The sequence below is a fragment of the Notolepis coatsorum genome (genome assembly GCF_963971535.1).
Source record: "Notolepis coatsorum genome assembly, chromosome: 4".
Lineage (NCBI taxonomy): Eukaryota > Metazoa > Chordata > Actinopteri > Aulopiformes > Paralepididae > Notolepis > Notolepis coatsorum.
In genome coordinates, this window is record NC_140168.1 from 55,860,279 (window position 1) to 55,881,999 (window position 21,721).

Here is a 21,721-nt window from a genome sequence, read left to right on the forward strand (position 1 = left end):
CCAAGTTTTGTACCTCTGCATTCTATCTCACTGTTACTCATTTTACTCTGTATTGTATATTGTATATAATATGTATATTGACATTACCTACTTTTTACTTCTTAATTATTATTATTTTTACTCGCTTTCTCTTTACTGTATGTAGCACACTCTCATGGGCTCATAAGAAACAAGCATTTCATTATAAAGTATTCTGTATTTTGTTCTGACAAATAAAAACAAACTTTTATCCACTTTTTCTCCTTATTTTTTTCTATTTTTCTCCCATCCCAATTTCGCTGTTTCCAATTATCCCCTCCCCTGTCTTGAACGTTGCTCGCATATGCCCCCCACAGGTCGAGCGCAATGTCCGCTGCGCCACCCAGCCGCCCTAAATAAAAACAAACTTGAACTTGATCTATAATGCAAAAATTGATGGAATTGACAATTGTTTGCAGTCTTCTTCTTCTTTCGTGTAACGTCAGAGGTCCAACTCTGTATCTTGTAGCCATGCCCTTAACTCTGGCCCCACATCAAAGAGGCTGGCTTCCGAGGGTGGTTTGTATAGGGGGCAGATGGTCAGGATGTGGTCAACAGTCTGCTCAGGGTCTCCACACTCACATGCAGCGCTGTCTGCCAGGCCCCACTTCTTTAATGATGCTTTAAAGCGACCAACCCCAGATCTTAAACGGTTCAGCAGAACCCATTGCCGGCGTGGAAGATCGTCTCCTGTGGCGCCATCTCCTGGATCCCAGATGTAGTGGTGGATACGGGTTGGCCCAGCACTCTCCCACTCTCTCTTCCAGGCTGCCGCCAGCCATCCATTTCTGGATAGGTCCTCAGTGGTGGAACGGAGCATCTCTTGTGCCACCTTGTTGTAGGGGTGGCGGGACTTGAGTCTGCTCATAGGTGCTGTTGTTGTTGTGGTGTTGTGTAGGATGTGCCAGTCATGCTTCACTGCCTTCCTTGCTAGGGCGAGAGTGGCAGCCTCTCGTCGTAGGCCAGCTGGTGCGATTCCTGCAAGGACTGGCAGCAGGAAGATGGGTGTAGCCTTCAGGCATCCAGTGATGATCCGGAGGGCGTTGTTAGTAGCCGCATCAACTTTTTTAACGTGTGGGCTTCTGCTCCAGACTGGGGCACAGTACTCTGCCGAGAAGACCAGGGCTTGGGTGGATATCCGAAGGGTCTTGGCAGTGGCTCCCCAGGTTGTACCTGCGAGGCGTCGGATCAGCGCAACTGTTACAAAGGATCAGATTAAACCGAATATATATATTTATTGATTGATATATATTGCATAATATTTGTATATCGTTTGATATCCCTTGTGTATTCCTTGTACATATACACGGAATATCCCTTTAGCCTAGTACAGACCATAATATTTCGTTCTCCTATTGGACAGCGGTCCACCAGGCGCCATTGCCATACCTCCAGGGTCTGGTTCAAAGTCACCGCCAAGGACTTGCCTGGACATGAACGGTTCTGCGCAAGGATATGAGACAGGAATAAAGCTGGTACTAGTTTGTTCACCTAACGTATAAATACGGCGCAGGTGAATACAGAAGTATTGTTACCCAATAAGTTGAAGCCTCACCCACGATACAACGTGCGGTGAAGTATGGCCTGTTTGGCCCCAAATAGAGCATTGAGACCGCGTGCGAATTAATAACTGAAGTATCAGAGTTTAACGCTGTACCGTCGAGTTCGACCTATTCTATTAAGTCAGTAATAGTCTATTTATGTATAGTGTATCGTGCGGCTACCGTTCTACAGTGACCAGCATCACCAACGTTCCTCGTACCAGCTAGTATGCTTATCCAGGCTGGGCTGCTTACCCTGGCGCTTTCACCCGAGGGGCCCTAGACGAGGACCGTGTGGATCATGTACACTGGATAACCTACCGACGACTGCATAGCCCTTTTCGGCTGGATTATATTTGCTTTTGGTCCTGTAATTGATGGAGCGGAGAATCGCCTACACCCACAATTGTGTGGGATTTACCCTGTGAGGAGCCACGTCGAGCCCGCCTCTCAGAAGCCTGAGGCCGGCTAGCTTTCTTCCATGCGGAGCTGCATGCTACGGAGAACAGCTGTATTCGTCTGCGGATCAAGATATTATTGCACCGTCTCCTGTACTTGGAGTCTCTTTATCATCGTTGACCCAGACTCTACTACCGACAAATCCTCTCCCCTTGCTGGCTTACGACCGGAGGGACCCTACCAGTATCTCCCGCTATATTACCAGAGTACCATAGATATAATTCCTAAGATTCAGGTTGTATTATTATCTCCTGCGTAATATGAGAATGGACATACGTTATTGATTTGCCTACGCACATTCCTTTGCCTTATAAGCGCATCCAAAGTAAAGTATATTATGTACTATCATTGCTGCTAATAAATACTTAAATCCAGTTTTGTGTGGAACCGAGTCATTGTGGGAAGTGTTCATCATAAGATACCTGTGTACTGTATGGCCAGTAGTAATGTACATAAGACAGTAGTGGTTTAATGATACCATACTTATTAATACAGTCAGGGAATTGTACCCCTCAATTACAATTGGTCCTTCGAGCCGGAGGGTAACTAGCGTAATATTAATATAGTGGTATTAATATTGACATGGCCAATGATGAACACTCCACAAAACGGTTCTCCTAAAATAGATCGCCCGCAGCGTAGACGGCAGACACCTCAGTACTTAGAGGATTACGTTGCCAGTATACTACCTAGCTTTCTACAGACGGTAAACGCGGAAAAAGTAGATAGTAAAATTATGTCCGACCCTACCGACCAGGCTACCCCGCCAGTAGAGACCCTAGTGGGTTCTAACGTAACTGACCAAGCTCACGGTGGGGACCAGGAGGGACCTGACATGACTTTACCCCCCGCCAAGACCGAAGAAGTAGTCCCCGGAGAGCTCCAGGATAAAGAAAGCCCTCCAGGGATGGAACCCGACCCACCACAAGAAGGGACGCGCACCCCGGAGATGGATCTCCTCGATACGCCACAGGAGAACGGATCTCCAACGAGTACTACCAGGAGCAGATCACCTCAACCAGCGTCTTCCCCCAGCGAGGCGGACAAGATGCTGGCGCAGGCCTTCATCGCCAGCCTGGCAGCCTCAACCGAGCGCGATCGACTCCAAGCACAGACGCTTAGCGAGCGCGAACATTCTTCCATGGAAAGAGAACGCCTTCAAGCGCAGCAATGGAGTGACGAAGACCGCATACGCCTGGAGATTAGACGCCTCCAGACGGAAGAGAATATGGGAAGAGACCGCGCCGAAGCCCAGCGCGCCGCCGCCGAAGCCCAGCGCGCCGCTGCCGGTGCCCAAAGAGAAGCAGAGCGCGACCTCGCTCTCACCAAGCGCGAAGCCGAGCGCGACCGATTACAAGCGCAGATAATGGAGCAGCTGATTACCAGGGCAACCCCCCCTCCCTCCGCACGGGGCTCCAGGGCCTCGTCAAGACAAGGGTCAAGGGCACCCTCCCCTACCCGATCAAGCGACCCTGAGCCCGACCACCAGAGAGAGCCTATACCCCTCTCCGAACCCCTTCCCCGACCGGTCCAAGCGAGACCCAGCTACAGGGAAGAACCGGTCTATACCGCGGAGAGGCTAAATAGACGACTACAGGATCTAGATGACCTGCCAGAGGAAGAAGAAGAGGGAGAGGAGGAGAGTCAAGCCCAACAGCATCACAGTAGACAGCACCTGGGTACGCGGGCCTTGGTACCCAGCAGGTACCAGCCCACCACGACACGTAAGAGGAGACTCGCCTAGGAGGCCTCTCCTCCAACGCTCACCGATGTGCCAGCCATCCATGGCATCGTACCTTGGCACACCGACGTTCCCGGACTTCACACAAGAGAACAGAGCACAGTACACAGAGCTACGAATGTGCTTAGAGACAATGATGTCCGATGTAGCTGATGAACCGTACAAATATGCTATCCTACTCAAGCACCTCAAGGTGCCCCGAGCGCACAATATAGCGCTGGCATATTCCACCTCTACTACCCCATACACCGCGGCTCTAGCAGCACTCGACCAAAGATATGGACGCATATGGGACTACGTAATACAAGAGATAAGGAATATTGACCGTCTACCCCCAGCCACAGACAATCGCTCACTAGATGACCTGTCTATCAAGGTACAATCCCTGGTAGGGATGCTGGGGGCGCAAAAGGAAAAGGGTATGCACGAACTGTACGCAAACTCTAATGTCGAGAGGATTTTAGAGAAGCTTCCGCCCGCCCGACAAGAGCGCTTCAGGCGGCAAAGAGACCACCGTGATCCTAACGGTCCCGACCAATCCCTCCTAGACCTAGCCGACTTCCTGGCGAGAGAAGTCAACAGCCTACGGTTGGATACGTTCGTGCGGAGCACACCAAGCTCCAGAGAGGGACCTAGGAGAGCAAACGATGGCCGCAGACTGGTGACCGTCATGCACCAAGCAGAATCAGTACCGAGCAACAAGAACCACAGTACCCCCTCGATGAAAGAGAAGTGGAAGATAGTGTGCCCGTACTGCGAAAAGGAACACTGGCTGTCACACTGTGACACGTTCAAGAAGATGACCGCCGACGAGGTGAGTCAATGGATAAAGTCCAACCGACGCTGTTACCGATGTGCGCGCAGTCACATGGCAGCCGATTGCCGCTTAAAGAAGAGGTGTAGTCGGTGTGACGGAGCCCACTTGGACGTCCTACATGACAGTAACAGAAGAAAGCCTGCACCCTCAAGCAGCACAAAGGCAAGTGTTATGTACATTGACCCCGCCAGCAGCGGGGGCGCCCGGGTGCTCTTGAAGGTGGTCCGCGTAACATTGAGTTACCAAGACAAGGTCATGGACACCTACGCCGTCCTTGACGACGGGTCAGAGAAGACCCTTCTCCTCGCGTCCGCTGCGGCCCAGCTGGGGCTGCGGGGGAGCGAAGAAACGATGACGATTCGGACAATAAGAAGAGACCTAAAGACGATAAAAAGCGAGAATGTCTCCTTCACTATCGCAGCAAGCGGGCAGCCAGAGAGACGGTATAGGATCACTAACGCTTTCACCAGCCAAGAAATAGGCCTGTCGCAGTACACCTACCCCATCGCCAAGCTGATGGATAAATATGTGCACCTGCGTCAACTACCTATACCGCTCATAGACGGTGCCACCCCGACCCTGCTGATAGGATCCGACCATGCACACCTCATCGTCCCGATGGACCGGGTCCACACTGGGCCCAGAGGCTGTCCTGCAGCAGTCGAGACCCGCCTAGGATGGACACTACAAGGCCCCCTCGCTAGGTCTCCTAACCGAACAGCAGCCACTAGCTGCCTCCACTCCAGAGTGACAGAAGAAGACACCACCCTCCTACAGCATGTCGAGAGGCTATGGACACTAGAGACAATGCCCTTTAAGAACGAAAAGAAAGACATTCGTTCCAAGGAAGACATTTATGCTATAGCCCTCCTCGAGCGGGGGACAAAGAGAGTCAAAGTCAACGGAGTGATGAGATACGCAACTCCACTCCTGAGGCGAGAGGGTATGCCTACCTTCCACGCCCCAAAAGAAGCGACGGAGCGGTATCTATTGAACACAGAGCGGCGCCTAGCCAGAGACCCCGCTCAAGAGACTGTGTACCGCGCTGAGATTGACAAGCTAATCACAGCGGGACACATAAAGAAAATTGACATTAAAGAGGCCGATCAGACGACCGAATCATGGTACGTGCCGCACCACAAAGTCCACCACAACGGCAAGGATCGTATTGTGTTCAACTGCAGCTACCAGATCGGATCACAAAATCTGAATAAAGAGCTCTTGCCCGGCCCAACACTCGGCCCCTCTCTACTAGGCGTGTTACTACGTTTCCGCCAAGACAAGGTGGCCATCAGCGGCGACATCAAAGGGATGTTCCTGCAGGTGCGACTAGTGGAGGAGGACAAGCCCCTGCTGCGGTTCCTATGGAGAGAGAGGATCGGGGACGAGCAACCAGCCATCTATCAATGGGAAGTCCTCCCTTTCGGAACCACATGCAGCCCATGCTGTGCTACGTTTGCACTGCAAAAACACGTCGCAGAGGACCCAGCAGCTGATGAAGAGGTCCGACAAAGTGTAGGAAATAGTTTCTACGTGGACAACTGTCTGCAAAGCGTCTCGACGCCAGAAGAAGCCGAGGCCCTCCTACTCAAGCTCCGCGCCTCCCTGATCAAAGGCGGCTTTGATCTCCGGCAGTGGGCCAGCAGCGACCCTCAAGTATTGCGCAGCCTCTCCCCAGAGGACAAGGCAGCAAGCAGCGAGACCTGGATGGCGACCATCCCAGGAGAAGCCCAAGAAATGACATTAGGACTAGTCTGGCGCTTCAAAACAAACTCGCTCCATTATAAACACACACCCCTGACCAAGGAGCAGGGAAGGTCGACTGCACTACCGACCACAAGACGGAGTGTATACAGAACACTCGCCAGACAATATGACCCGTTGGGATGTATTCTACCTTACACCACCAGGGCAAAGATGATTGTAAGAGCGTTATGGGACAAGGACCAGGGCTGGGACGACCCCATACCCGAACACCTTGCCTCCACATGGAGAGAGTGGGAGACAGAACTCAGCTCACTCCCAGGTGTCAACATACGCCGCAGCTACTTCCCACCCACAGTGAGGCCGGAGACGTGCCAGATGGACCTGCACGTCTTCAGCGACGCCTCCGAAGTAGCCTACGGTTCGGTGGCCTACTTGCGTGCCCGAGAGGAGGGAGGAGAAATACATACTGCTTTCATCCTGGCTCGCTCAAGAATAGCCCCCCGCAAGCAACAATCTATCCCGCGTCTAGAGCTCTGCGCAGCCCTAGCAGGAGCGCAACTCGCCACGTTAATCCAACGTGAACTCACCATCCCGGTGCAAAGAACAATCTTGTGGTCAGACTCCACGACCGTACTCACATGGATCCAGTCTGATTCGTGTAGATACAAGGTCTTCGTGGGAGTCAGAATCACAGAGATCCAAGATTTAACAGAAGCAGCAAGCTGGAGGTATGTGGACACAAAACACAACCCAGCTGACGTCATCACCCGGGGAATGTCCCTGGATGACCTCACCCGTCACAATCTATATAGTGACGGGCCCGAGTTCCTCAAGCTCCCGGAAGAAGAGTGGCCTACACCCACCCCACGGGAGGCGAGTGAAGAGGAGGCAGAGAACAAGAAATCTATGTTCTGTGGGTTGACACACACACTCGTCCCCACAGACCCCAACATAGACGACTGCCTCACCCTTGAGAGTGCGCAGCTAAAGACATTCCTGTGGCACCACCCAGAGGTTCAGCCCACTACTGACATTACTGCAGCTAACTACGAAGAAGCAGAACTTCTTCTGCTACAGCGAGCCCAGAGAGACTCGTTCCCCGACGAGCTAGACTGTCTACAGGGAGCAAAGCCCGTCCCGTCAGACAGCAGATTGCTCCACCTAGCCCCTGAGAGCGACGCCCATAATCTCATCAGAGTGGGTGGTCGTCTGAGGAGAGCTCCAGACTTACCGGATGACGTCAAGTACCCGATAGTCTTAAACAGCCGACACAAGGTCACAGAGCTTATCATAAAGAAATACGACGAGGACGTGCATCACGCCGGGGCAGAGAGAGTCTTCGCGGAGATCAGACGTCGTTATTGGATACTGCAAGGGAGAGAAGCAGTACGACGTTTCCAGCGGACTTGTCTAGACTGTCGTAAATGGCGAGCACAGCCCAGTATACCCCGGATGGCTGACCTACCCCCCTGTCGCCTCCGACTCGGCGACAAGCCTTTTCACTCCACCGGTATGGACTGTTTCGGCCCGCTGTATGTAAAGAAAGGAAGAGGAACCGAGAAGCGGTGGGGTATTGTATTCAAATGCATGACCACCCGAGCGATACACATAGACCTCCTTCCAACCATGAGCACAGACTCATTCCTTATGGCCTTCCGAAGATTCACATCGCGGAAAGGGAAACCGTCTATATTATTGTCTGATCACGGGACAAACTTCAAAGGCGGAGAAAGAGAGCTGAGAGAGAGCTTCCAAGCTATGGGCCCAGAACTTAAGACCCACCTCGCTCCATACCAGATTGATTTCCAGTTTAATCCCCCGAATGCACCTCACTTCGGTGGAACTTGGGAACGAGAAGTACGTTCAATAAAGACAGCCCTGTACGCCGTGCTTGGGGCCCAGACCGTGGCGGAAGAAGTCCTAACGACAGTCCTCACGGAGATCGAGGGAGTATTGAACTCAAAGCCCCTCGGTTAAGTCTCAAGTGATGTAGCAGATGTCGACCCAGTCACCCCCAACACTCTCTTGATGGGGCGGCTGGACCCCGCGCTACCGCAGACAGTGTACAGGCCTGAAGAAGCGAACGGCCGAAGAATGTGGAGGTACAAGTTGTGGCTGACAAGTTTTGGAACAGTTTCCTACTCCACTATCTACCGTCTCTACAGACCCGCCAGAAATGGGTGAAAGAAAGAGACAATTTGACAGAAGGAACAGTCGTCATGATTATCGACCAGTCACTACCCCGAGCTATGTGGCCGGCCGGCCGCGTAAGCAAAGTGATCACCGGTGCCGACGGAAAGGTCAGAGCGGCAGAAGTGCTCGTCCAAGGGCGGATATACACCCGGCCCGTGGCGAGGCTAATAGAGTTGCCAAGGCTCCCCGACACTATTGATGACGACCATGACCCCCTGACTTTGTGAACTGCCCTACCCTCACAACAGACATTGAGTAGTGGACAGTGCGGTTAATCTGTCTCTGCTTATCTAATTAGGTGGGACTAATTAGGAGGCGGCTGTTACGAAGGATCAGATTAAACCGAATATATATATTTATTGATTGATATATATTGCATAATATTTGTATATCGTTTGATATCCCTTGTGTATTCCTTGTACATATACACGGAATATCCCTTTAGCCTAGTACAGACCATAATATTTCGTTCTCCTATTGGACAGCGGTCCACCAGGCGCCATTGCCATACCTCCAGGGTCTGGTTCAAAGTCACCGCCAAGGACTTGCCTGGACATGAACGGTTCTGCGCAAGGATATGAGACAGGAATAAAGCTGGTACTAGTTTGTTCACCTAACGTATAAATACGGCGCAGGTGAATACAGAAGTAGAGTTACCCAATAAGAACAGCTGTATTCGTCTGCGGATCAAGATATTATTGCACCGTCTCCTGTACTTGGAGTCTCTTTATTTATCATCGTTGACCCAGACTCTACTACCGACAAATCCTCTCCCCTTGCTGGCTTACGACCGGAGGGACCCTACCAGTATCTCCCGCTATATTACCAGAGTACCATAGATATAATTCCTAAGATTCAGGTTGTATTATTATCTCCTGCGTAATATGAGAATGGACATACGTTATTGATTTGCCTACGCACATTCCTTTGCCTTATAAGCGCATCCAAAGAGTAAAGTATATTATGTACTATCATTGCTGCTAATAAATACTTAAATCCAGTTTTGTGTGGAACCGAGTCATTGTGGGAAGTGTTCATCATAAGATACCTGTGTACTGTATGGCCAGTAGTAATGTACATAAGACAGTAGTGGTTTAATGATACCATACTTATTAATACAGTCAGGGAATTGTACCCCTCAGTTACAGCAACCCTTGATGTTGTCTTTGCCCTGACATCTTCGAGGTGTTGTTTGAAGGACAGTGTCCGATCCAGACGCACGCCAAGGTATTTAGGGGCTTGCTGGGACTCCAGACGCTTGTGGTCAGCATATACCTCCAGTTCCCTCTTGGCGTCTCTGTTGCAGAGATGGTATGCTGCTGTAACGGTCTTGCTGGTGCTGAGCTGTAGGCGCCACTTTTGTAGATAGGCTACTAGGATGTCCATGTCTTGGTTAAGACCGTCCTCCAGTGCCTTCCATGTGGGTCTTCTCAGCATAAGTTGTTTGCAGTCTATGCCAGAAACATGCAACAACAACCAATATTAAATACACAAGTTGCAATGTCCTCATATAAGCCATGGAAATGTAGTTCTTTGTTCACACAGCTTTTCAGATTCAATTCAGTTTGTCTGACTAGTATTTATGTTGTCAACTAGTATGTCAGCCAGTGATGAATCCACTAGTTCTTAAGTCGTTGAAACTCCTTTAACACTTGAGGAAACTAACAGGAAACTTTTCTGCAACTAAAACCACAATCCAACTATTTGCAACCAGGGCATCCTACATTTGGAATGGTTGGTGTCCTAGCAACATAATTAGCCCATCAGCCAGGCTCAGAATGGTCTTGTATAGTAATAATACAATAATACTGTTCTGCTATTTCCTTGTACTACTGTGTCTTACCTTGCTCTTCTGTTCACAACTTTTCACACACCTGCTAGCGAGTCCCCATGGCCACTGCAAGACCTAGGATGTAAATGTTAAATATTCATAAATGGCTTGTCTTATTTCCATGGATGTTGCATGCAGCTGAGTTGTAACAACATGGTTTCTTGTCATTTGAGAAATATATCAACAAAAACATAATGTATTGTCTTATCACTGGATCTTGCACACAAGTCACAGTAGCACAGTAATATCCCAGTGTTTTACTTACTCCACCACTGCACAAAAGCTAAGCATTTAGCCAGCTCCAGGGCCCTTTTCATTCTTGCATGAGGAAGGATAATAACGATAATCTAGCGTTGATTTCAGGATGATTAGATAATCAGGCGAAAAATGACGTGTTTAGTGGATTCCACTAAAACGCTATTATCGCGTCTTTTCCTGGGATTACTAAGAATCACCAAAACTATACTCGTATTCAAAACGGTATAAAACGGAAATGTACGGATGAAAAAACAATCTGTTTTGTGCATGTTGACTGGAAGCAACTCACTGACAATCGACGGGTGTATTAGACCCATAGCTATAATATAAAGCACTCGCAAGTGAACAAAGCGCCCCATTGACTTACAGCACTGGCGTTCTATACAGAAGGTAAACAGTGACCCCTGGCCGTGAATGTGTTAACTTACAAGCAACCAAACTACACCAACATTCTGGAGTAGCCTCCAGCTGCAGCCCCGGAGATTGTTCCAGATTGGGCAACTTCCGCCCGCTCCCACGACATTTCTCCCGTTGACAGGACAATGCGCTGATTGGCGGAAAGTACGGAAGTATCTCGAAGTACGTCTGACGTATCTCGAAGTACGTCTGACGTATCTCGAAGTACGTCTGACGTTTCTCTACGTTAGCGAACGTTAATTGAACGTCAAAAGCAGATGCAGTTAGTTAGCACGCAGCAAACAAAGATGGAGAAATGCAATTACAAGGTAAGCCTTATTATTACCTTGTATTCATAAGATAAGATAAATTCAGCAGCATGGGGAGGGGAGGGGGGAGGGGAGGTACAGGTAGTAGAAGACATAGAGGTACAGGTCACATAATTATAGTACAGTGGAGAAGTAAAAATAGAATAAAAAGGCAGTGTAAACAATATACAATATTATTAACTCTGGAATATATATTTATTTATCGTATAAATAAAATGTATTATGTTGTCCTTTTGTATTGTTTCAGTGAGGTGGAGGAATTTGACCGGAGGATCAACAAGCAAATGAAGAAGGAAGGGAGACCATTTTGGACCATATAATAATACTGTAGTTGTGGTGAATGAGGTGTTGAAGGAATAGCATTATGTGTCTGATATGCACCAGTAACCTGTTTGTTCAGTGGTGAATGAGGTGTTGAAGGAATAGCATTATGTTGCTCCTACACCACATCATGTTCATATTAACATTTGTATTCTGTAGAATTATCTCTTTTTTTGTATTTAATTTTTTTAATTATTTTTTAAACAAACACATAAACAAACATGACAACACACGATAAGATATACAAGCATTAGTTGGCAGTGCACATCCAATGAAATCACATTTTAGTTAATTGTCTTATATAGGATATACCCTTAATACCTGTTATCTAAAAACCTACACACATATGCTCCAGCTCGTACCCCCCCCCCCCTCCCGGACCCCCCATTGGATAATCCATCCATTTTCCCTCGCTCCTAACCAGACATTACCATTATATGCTAGCTTTTATTTTCTCCACCACTTCTAACCACAATGTCATTTTGGATTCATTGAGACCCAAAATTCTTGCTGTAGAAATTTCTTGATAGATCACATCGAGATATGTAATAATCCAGACCTTTTGGCAAATTTTTTCCGGTTGGAACCATCGTGATGCTATCAGCTTTTTAGCCACTGTGATACCCGATAAAACCAATCTCTTTAGCTGTGGATGTACTGCACACTCAAAAACATCATTCAGCAGTAATACAGAGGGGTGTACAGGTATATTCCAAGTTAAGAGATTTGATAATTGCTGGGTCACCTCTTTCCAGAATATCTTAACTGGTGGGCAGTCCCAGTACATGTGCATAAATGTCCCCTCGTCCCCATTTGTACATAAAGAGCATTTGGAGTCTTGTATAAGACCCATTTTTTTCAGTCTTATAGGAGTCAAGTATGTCCTGTGAATATAGTTAAGATTGATTTGTTGATGATCCGGGTTCCTTGATGTGAGTCGAACATTTGCCCAGGCTTCTTGCCAATCAAAATCACTTTCCAGGTCTGGTATATCCCTCCTCCAGACGGAGTCTAGGTGGAGGGTTTCATATGAGGACGTTAGTAATTGATGATAAAAATCTGAAACAAAACCTCTTGATGTCTCTCTTTCATAGAAGAATTTGTGGTATCTGTGGTGTTCAATTGGTTTCGTTAATGGAACACCTTGAGTCTTCAAACATAACAATAACTGTAAGTAAAAAAGATGTGTGGACTTGGTGAGATTAATTTTTTTTGTATTTCTTCATAACTACAGAAACCCTGTTTGTTAAAAACATCCCCTAATGAGTGTATGCCTTGCTTTTCCCATATAGGGAATCTTATAGGTCGTTTTCCAATCAAGAGTGCATTGTTATTGAATAAGGGAGTATGATTGTGCCATTTATGTGGGTTATGATATTTTTTTTGTGTTTCACGCCATATCCGGATCGCATGAGTAATTAGTGGCCAAATTTCCGTTCGCAATGCTTGATTGATAGTTTAGTGTATGCTATGTCCTTCAGTCTATGTGGGGCTACTATGTTTTCTTCTAATTTTCTCCAGGAAACGAATGCTTGGGGATCAAACCATGTTGTCAATGGTCTTAATGTGTACGCCTTAAAATAGTGGAAAAAATCTGGAAATGCCATGCCACCGTCTGCTTTATTTCTCTGTGCGGTGGATCTTTTTATACGTGGTGGTTTGTTATTCCAAATAAATGTGTATGTGGAGGAGTGTAATTTTTTCCAGTAACCCTCTGGAGGGGGTAACGGTAGCATTGAGCTGAAGAATTTGATTCTAGGTAGTACGTCCATCTTAACTATTGATATCCGTGCCTGTACTGAGTTTTTAAGTTTTGCCCACCTATCAAGGTCGTCTTTGATTTTGTTTTGGATTTTTGTGTAATTGTGCTTCACCGTTTGTCTTATGGTGGGGACTATTTCCACTCCCAAACATCTAAAATGTTTTACCATAGGTATCTCTCCTGGGAGGGTTATATCTTTTTTTGCAGGGGCGTTAAGTGGTAGGAAAGCCGACTTCGGCCAATTTATCTTGAATCCCGATAAATCTCCAAAGTTCTCAATCAACTTGAGCAGATGAGGCAGTGTGGTGTTGGGGTTTTGCATGAACAGTATTACGTCGTCCGCATATAAACTAATTTTATGTTGTGTGCCCTTGATTACAATTGGTTCTATGGATTGGGATTGTCTTATATATTGTGCTAAAGGTTCTAATGATAGATCGAATAGTCCGGGACTAAGGCTGAGGTTACACCTTTCGTATCATCTTCGTATTGTTTTCTTATACGCATCGCCGCGTATCGCCGCGACGTCATGCGCCTCGAGTCACACTTTCGTTTTTTTTTCGTTTTGTCACCAGAGCACACTGATGTAGTACACTGCCAAAGCAGTAGGTGGCAGTAGGTGGCAAACATGAAGGCAATTTCAACCAATCAGAACGAATGTGCCAATACACTTCCTGGAAGCTCCAGCAAAGAAAATGTAAATAAGGCAGGCGCCTATGCCGCGCCACCATCTTGCTCAATGCAGCAATTATTTTTTCAGCAAAGCCTAATAAAAGTGCAATAAACAAAACGGATACATTCACTGTGTGTTCTGCCTGTCATTTGTTGATGAAACAAAACTAACATCAACACAAGTGACCACCAAGAGCGGATAGTTTAGGCTAAAAAACGATCGGATGCATTGTAGCATTGTTAGCTGCATGCTAACGTCAATGGAGTATTGTGGCTAGAAGCTACCGTTAGCTCACGCTACTTAGCCAGCATCAAAACTGATGATATCGCGAGCTATCAGTAGTTAGATAACATTAGAGACAACGCTGTGTGTATTAAACAAAGGTGAATAGATGACTGGGCCATTTTGTTTAATGCTTCTTAAGTTGAAAGAGGAACTCTGAGCTAACAGGGTCTGAATCCTGATAGCTCACGTTAGCCAGCTGCTCATGCCATCGGTAATGCTAGCAGAATGAATGGATGTAAACTTTATTTAACATATTGCATATGGGTACAATACAATACGGCTCAATACAAACAATTGTTAAGGGAATGCAGACTGTTGTAGCTTGGACTGGGGTCCTTATAACAATAACTTGACAACACATGGTAGCTGAAGCTATTTGGGACACGGAGCTCTGTCCCAAACACACACACACACACACTCTGCTGTCACCGGAAGGGCACGCAGATGGTATCTACTGCGCATGGGCGTTTTCGCAACAACGGCTAGCGTGCTGACTACACGCTGTTTGTCGACTCGTTTTTTTGCGTATCTCCAAACGCAAACACAATTTTGCGTTTCAGCCGTATCCACAAAAAAACGCCAAAATACGCGTTTCTGTGTAGATAGGACATCATACGTCGTCAAAAACGTATAAAAAAACGCCAGGAATACACTAGTCTAACCTCTGCCTAAGAGGGCAACCCTGTCTAGCTGAGCGTGATACCGGAAAGATTCCGGAGGTGATTATACCTGTTGTAATCATGGCCGATGGGTCTTTGTATACTACTTTAATCATATCAATGAAACCTTTACCTAACCCCATCTTCTCTAATACTGCCCATAAATACGACCATTCCAGCCTGTCAAAAGCTTTCATTGCATCCAGGGACAGCATCGCCTTAGGTATGGTGTCGTCCTTGTCGACATCTAGTACGTGCAGTATTCGTCTTATGTTATCAGTGATCAGGCGGCCTCTTATGAAGCCAGTTTGGTCCGGATGAACTAAAGACGTCATATGCTTTTGTAATCTGATGGCTAATACCTTAGAGTACAGTTTGATATCGGTTCCGAGGAGGCTTAAGGGTCTGTAACTACCGCACTCGGTGGGGTCTTTGTCTTTTTTGAGAAGGACTGTTATGAGTGCAATATTGTCGTTCTTATGGAAGTTCCCCTCCTTGACTGAGTATAAGATCATATTTAGTAATAAGGGTCCAATTATGTCCCAACAAGAGCCTTACCACTTTGCATTTCGGATATGGCCTTCTTGAGTTCCTCTAGTGTGATCGGTGTTTCTAACTGTTTAGCGTCATCCTCTGAAAGTTTAGGGAGAATAATTTGATTAAGATATGTGTCCATTTTGTTTTGATCGAAGGTCGTTTCTGATTTATATAAGTTGGAGTAGAATTCTTTGAATGTATCGTTTATTTTTTCAGGGTCTGTTTCAAGTACTTGTTGTGCTCTAATGGTAGTTATATCTGCAAATTTTGCATTAATTCTTAATCGCATGGCTAATAGGTGACTGGGTTTAGAACCTTGGGAGTACTGCTGTTGTCTTGTGCTACATATTTGTATTTCCGATTGTTGTCTGTATATGGCATTGATCTCTTTTTTTAGTACCTTAACTTGATTTTCTAGTCAAGTTGAGTTGTTGTATTGTAAAGAATTAAATAACGTTGAGTAAAGCGTTTCCAGTTCAGCCAGTTTTGTGCATCGATTCTTGCGCATTTTGGAGGAAAAGCTATCAGTGAAATCCTTGATCATTCCCTTTACCGACATCCATAATATTCTGGGGTCTTGCACCGAGTTTGCATTCTCCCGTAGGAATACTGTAAGAGCTTCTTTGAGTTGTGTAATGAATTCCTTGTTATTAAGCAGCATCGAGTTAAATCGCCATCTTGGGGCTCGGGAAGATAGTATACCAAATGTTCCTTTTAGGAGTAAATAACAGTGATCTGATAGTGCATTGGGTATCATTTCCACTTCATAGTTATCAAATAGTCTCGGGGATGCAAAGACATAATCTATTCTGGATAATGTGTTATGTCTCGCAGATCGACAAGAGTACTTTCGGGTCGTGGGATTAAGTGATTGCCATAAATCATTTACACCTGTAATCTTCAACCAATCCTTTAATGCATTAGATGAATTCTTTTGTTCGCTGGAAAAGGCGAGGTAAGATTTGTCCATCCTTGGATTCCAAATGGCATTCAAATCAGCACCTATTATAAATGAGTAATCGGGAAGGTCTAACATTGCTTTGGTTAGTGTAGTGAAGAAACCCACTTCGTACAAATTTGGGGCGTATACCGCTACCAACGCTATTTTCCTGTTCTTGTGTACAATCTTAGCTATAGTTATCCGACCATCTACATCAGACCATACTCCCTTTAATTCAATATTCAACTTACGTCTGTACACTGGGGGGGGGGGGGGGGGGGGTCAGGTAGGAGGGGTGGGTGGGTGGGGGACACTGTACAACTGTACAAGCAAAACTGTACATTGGAATATTGACAAAACCATACTTGGTAATTTACTGTACATTGGAGGGGGTTGGGTTACAACACAGGAGCAGAGTATAAACAACAGTACAGGAATGAGAAACAGTCTAAATGGGTTTTAACATTTTAGTTTATTTCATGCGGATATGATCTGTAATACCTGATCGGTACAATATCTACTAACCTGATCAATACAAGCCCCCCCCCCCCCCCCCCCCCATCTCTCATGGAACAAGGAACTCTTCAATCAATCACTCAACAACCGCACGTCAGCGCAGACGTACTTGCTTTTGATTTTGACGTTCAATTAACACGTTCGCTAACGGACGTAGAGAAACGTCAGACGTACTTCGAGATACTTCCGTGCTTTCCGCCAATCAGCGCATTGTCCTGTCAGCGGGAGAAATGTCGTGGGAGCGGGCGGAAGTTGCCCAATCTGGAACAATCTCCGGGGCTGCAGCTGGACCCTATTGACATTCTGTGCAAGGCCTCTTGAATTACTGAATTGAGCTGAATGTGGGGCCTCGCCAAGTATTTGTTGCTGTTGAATCTATTTTAATATTATTTAACCCTTTTGCAGCTGGATGCACACAACAGCATCACAATGATGTTATTATCTCAAGTTTCAAGTTCAAGTTTCTTTATTAGTTGTCATACAGAAGTACAGAATACTTTTATACAAAATGCTTCTTTCTGTTACGCTCCAGAGACTGTGCTAGACAAAAATAGATAAGTATAAAATAAGTATAGCAAGTATAAAATAGAAGTCAGTACGTAGACAAAAGTGTTCAGTATATACTGTACATATATACAATGTACAATGCAGAGTAGAAGTAACTGAGTTACAATTAAGCATTACATCACACGCAGGAGTGGTTTGTGACCAATAAACCATGCCTAGGGGTGGTTGTTAGGCCCGAGGCGCAGCCGAGGGTCGTTAGACCCCCCTAGGCATGGTTTATTGGTCACAAATCACGACTGCACGTGGTGTAAAGCTTTTATACAACTGCCAGATTCATCCAACCTTATTTCTATACAATAAACACACATTAATCGAAGATTTATTGAAAAAACCATCCGCCAGAAAAAGTAGTTCCCACAACTCCATGTGGAAGCAGCTTGAAGTGCATCCAACCAAACTAACACATCCAACTGTGTATTATTGGAATGCTTGAGAGAAGTTGCCTCATGTGGAAGCAGCTTGAAGTGCATCCAACCAACTAACACATCCAACTGTGTATTATTGGAATGATTGATTGAAAATTTATTAAAACGTTTTCTTTGCCCTATAGGAAAAAAACGTTTTCTTCGCCCTATTTTTTTATTTATTTCTTTTGGCCTAAACTTAACCAGTTGGAAACCAGGGGTACAGTAATAAAATTAGCAATCAACCAATCAATCAATTCAATAGACCATGCTCACTTAAAACAGCGCTGCTTCTCTCTCAGTCTGACTCCCCCGCTGTTGCAGACAGGAGTGTGTGTGTGTGTGTGTGCGTGTGTGTGTGTGTGTGTGTGTGTCACAGTGTGTGTGTGCGTGTGTGTGTGCGTGTGTGTGTGTGTGTGTGTGTATGTGTGTGTGTTTGTGGGTACGCCAGCGTCGGACAGTGTGAGAGAGAACGCAGTAGAAAGTAGGAAGGAAGAAATTTAAATCAATCAATTAATCTATCAATCAATCCGCGATTTTTCTTTTGTTCTAGATTGAGTCAAGACCCATCAATTACATCATCCAACATTGTTTAAAATACTAACACATTCCCCTTGACAGAATCGCTTCATATTTAGTCGTTATGGTGCTTTCAACATAACCATTTGTTTTTCCGCGATCCTGTTTTCTCCCGGAGTGAGCCGGGGAGGGTTATGTGATTTGGTTGTGGGCGGGTCCTGAGCCCAGGACCGTGGATTGTTGTCAATAAAGACGTGTGAATGGCCAATCAGAATCGAGAAATTTGCATGCCGTTGTATAATACAATATACTATACAGTACAAAGCAGAAATGGGATGAGGTACAATTTACAGTAAGGTGTAATGAGGTATGGGTTGTAGTGCAAATTCTTTACCAATAAATATAAAGTGTGTTTAGGTGTTCTAAAGTGGCTAAAGTGGGTGCTGCAGTGAGTTGTTTGTTTAAAGTGAGTGTGTGCGTGTGGATGTGTGTGCTGTGAGTGCATTTGATGGTTGTTACATAGTGTTATTGTCATTTAGCATTCTGATGGCCTGAGGATAGAAGCTTCTTCTGAGTCTCTCTGTGCTTGCCATGAGACTCCGGTATCGCTTGCCTGACCGCAGCAGTTCAAAGAGGCAGTTGTTTGGGTGGCTAGAGTCTTAGCCTTACCCATGCACCGCTTGTTGTAAATGTCCTGGAGAGTGGGAAGCCCCCCTCCAATTGTGCGTTCGGCTGAACGGGCCACTCTCTGTAGTCTGCTACGGTCTTGTGCGGTGCTATTCCCAAACCAGGAGGTGATATTGCCGTTGTCAGGATGCTCTCTATTGTGCATGAGTAGAAGTTCTTAAGGATCTTCTAACTGACTTGGAACTTCCTTACTCAACAGAGTACACTGTATATTGCTGTGCGAGGGGAGTGAATGTCACTTGCGCTCATTGAAAACAACAAGAGAGCTATATCGAAATTACCTTTTGTAAATTGCCAAATTATGACATTTTCTTTGTTAGTGATTGTGAAATCAATTAAATACCTATAAGGCCTGTCCTTTAATTTCAGAAAACAGCTGTTGCAATACCTAAAAATACTAATTACTTATAAATACTAATAATAATAAATACTAACTAATATTAACATAATAGTATTAGTAATCAATCCTCATAAGGCAGAAAAGGAAATTTCATGTCAAGTGTTATTCCACTGACCCTCTTCTCTGGCTCTAGGCCTCTGTCCTGGTGATGTGCCACACCAGAGAGCTGGCATTTCAGATCAGCAAGGAGTATGAGAGATTTCCCAAGTACATGCCCACTATCAAGGTATACACACTGTCAGTGTCAACGTCTCCTTTTCAGCTTGAGTCACCCTGAATCCCCCGTGAGTCCAGAATGCTGCCTCAGTGTGTTGATGCGAGCTCAATTCAATCGGTAGCTTCCTCCCATAATATCCCGGCACGTCTTCCTCATCTCCAATTGATTTACACAAAAGTACATGCCCATGTAAACAAAAGTTTACACAATTCTCTGTGTTGTGAGTGAGGTTCATGCCTCTCTAGGTCCCATTAAACCCATTGAAAACCAAACATGCAACATCAGAAATACATGAGAGTCATTCTGACATTGACCATAGTCACACGGCAGCCATTTTGCTCATGTCATTCTCCGGTTGGGGTTTCTTGAAATTCCACTTGCCTGAATACTTTACCCTTTGGGGAGATGGTAGGTTTTCGCCCAGAGCAGAAATATGTAACCTCTCTACATAACCATGTCCCTTGTGTCCTTCAAATAGCCCTGTTTCTCCAATTCAAATGTCAATCATGTTTCTCCCATGGTGCGCTGTAGTCATGACTTTTTCTGCAAGCCTGTGAGTTATCCAAAATACTGCATTGTGAGCAGTTCTTTAATTACACTATATGGTACCAGCGGTATTATAGCAGGCACTCTCATTCATCATCTACCAGATTCCATTCCACACAGAGTGCAGCGCTTACTCAAGAGTATGGTGTTTGCATGCCTGAACAATCTCCAATTAATATGATTGATATTGCAGTACTCGCCATGCATTCATCACAGTATTAATACTCAGAATATGACCTTAATCAAAGTTAGTTAGATAGCGTTGTTGCGATCAGAGGCTCTGTGTAGGATTGTTAGTAACTGTCTAACTGTACATATGGCTGTTTACACTAGTAACTGTTTACCTGCATATATAATTGTCTCCACCTGTGATTGCCTAGTTGCATATATATCTGTTCCCACTGGAGGGCGCTCTAGGCGGAGCCACCCAGGTACTCTACTTTACGGCAACTATAAAAGTTTTTCCAGCGAACAATAAAAAATTCATCTAAAGCATTAAAGGATTGGTCAAAGATTACAGGTGTAAATGATTTATGGCGTTCACTTAATCCCACGACCCGAAAGTACTCCTGTCGATCGGCGAGACATAACACATTATCCAGAATTGATTATGTCTTTGCATCCCCGAGACTATTTGATAAATATGAAGTGGAAATGATACCCAATGCACTATCAGATCACTGTTATTTACTCCTAAAAGCAACATTTGGTATACTATCTTCCCGGGCCCCAAGATGGCGTTTTAATTCGATGCTGCTTAATAACAAGGAATTCATTACACAACTCAAAGAAGCTCTCACAGTATTTCTACGGGAGAATGCAAACTCGGTGCAAGACCCCAGAATAATATGGATGTCGGTAAAGGGTATGATCAAGGATTTCACTGATAGATTTTCCTCCATAATGCGCAAGAATCAATGCACAAAACTGTCTGAACTGGAAACGCTTTACTCAACGTTATTTAATTCTTTAAAATACAACAACTCAACTAGACTAGAAAATCAAGTTAACATACTAAAAACAGAGATCAATGCCATATACAGACAACAATCGGAAATGCAAATACGCAGCACAAGACAACAGCAGTACTCCCAAGGTTCTAAACCTAGTCACCTATTAGCCATGCGATTAAGAATTAATGCAAAATTCGCAGATATAACTGCCATTAGAAAACAACAAGTACTTGAAACAGACCCCAAAATAATAAACGATACATTCAAAGAATTCTACTCCGACTTATATAAATCAGAAACGACCTTTGATCAAAACAAAATGGACACATATCTTAATCAAATTATTCTCCCTAAACTTTCGGAGGATGACGCTAAACAGTTAGAAACACCGATCACACTAGAGGAACTCAAGAAGGCCATATCCGAAATGAAAAATGGTAAGGCT

General features: G+C 45.4%; 1 protein-coding gene across 1 annotated transcript in view; it reads left to right on the top strand.

The window, feature by feature from the left end:
• Nucleotides 1-21,721, top strand: part of ddx39b (DEAD (Asp-Glu-Ala-Asp) box polypeptide 39B) — a gene marked incomplete at both ends in the record, with an annotated part of 42,614 nt that overhangs the window by 6,564 nt on the left and 14,329 nt on the right. The window contains 1 exon segment of the mRNA XM_084311949.1: nucleotides 19,694-19,786. Within this exon segment, the coding sequence (XP_084168075.1) occupies nucleotides 19,694-19,786 (93 nt within the window).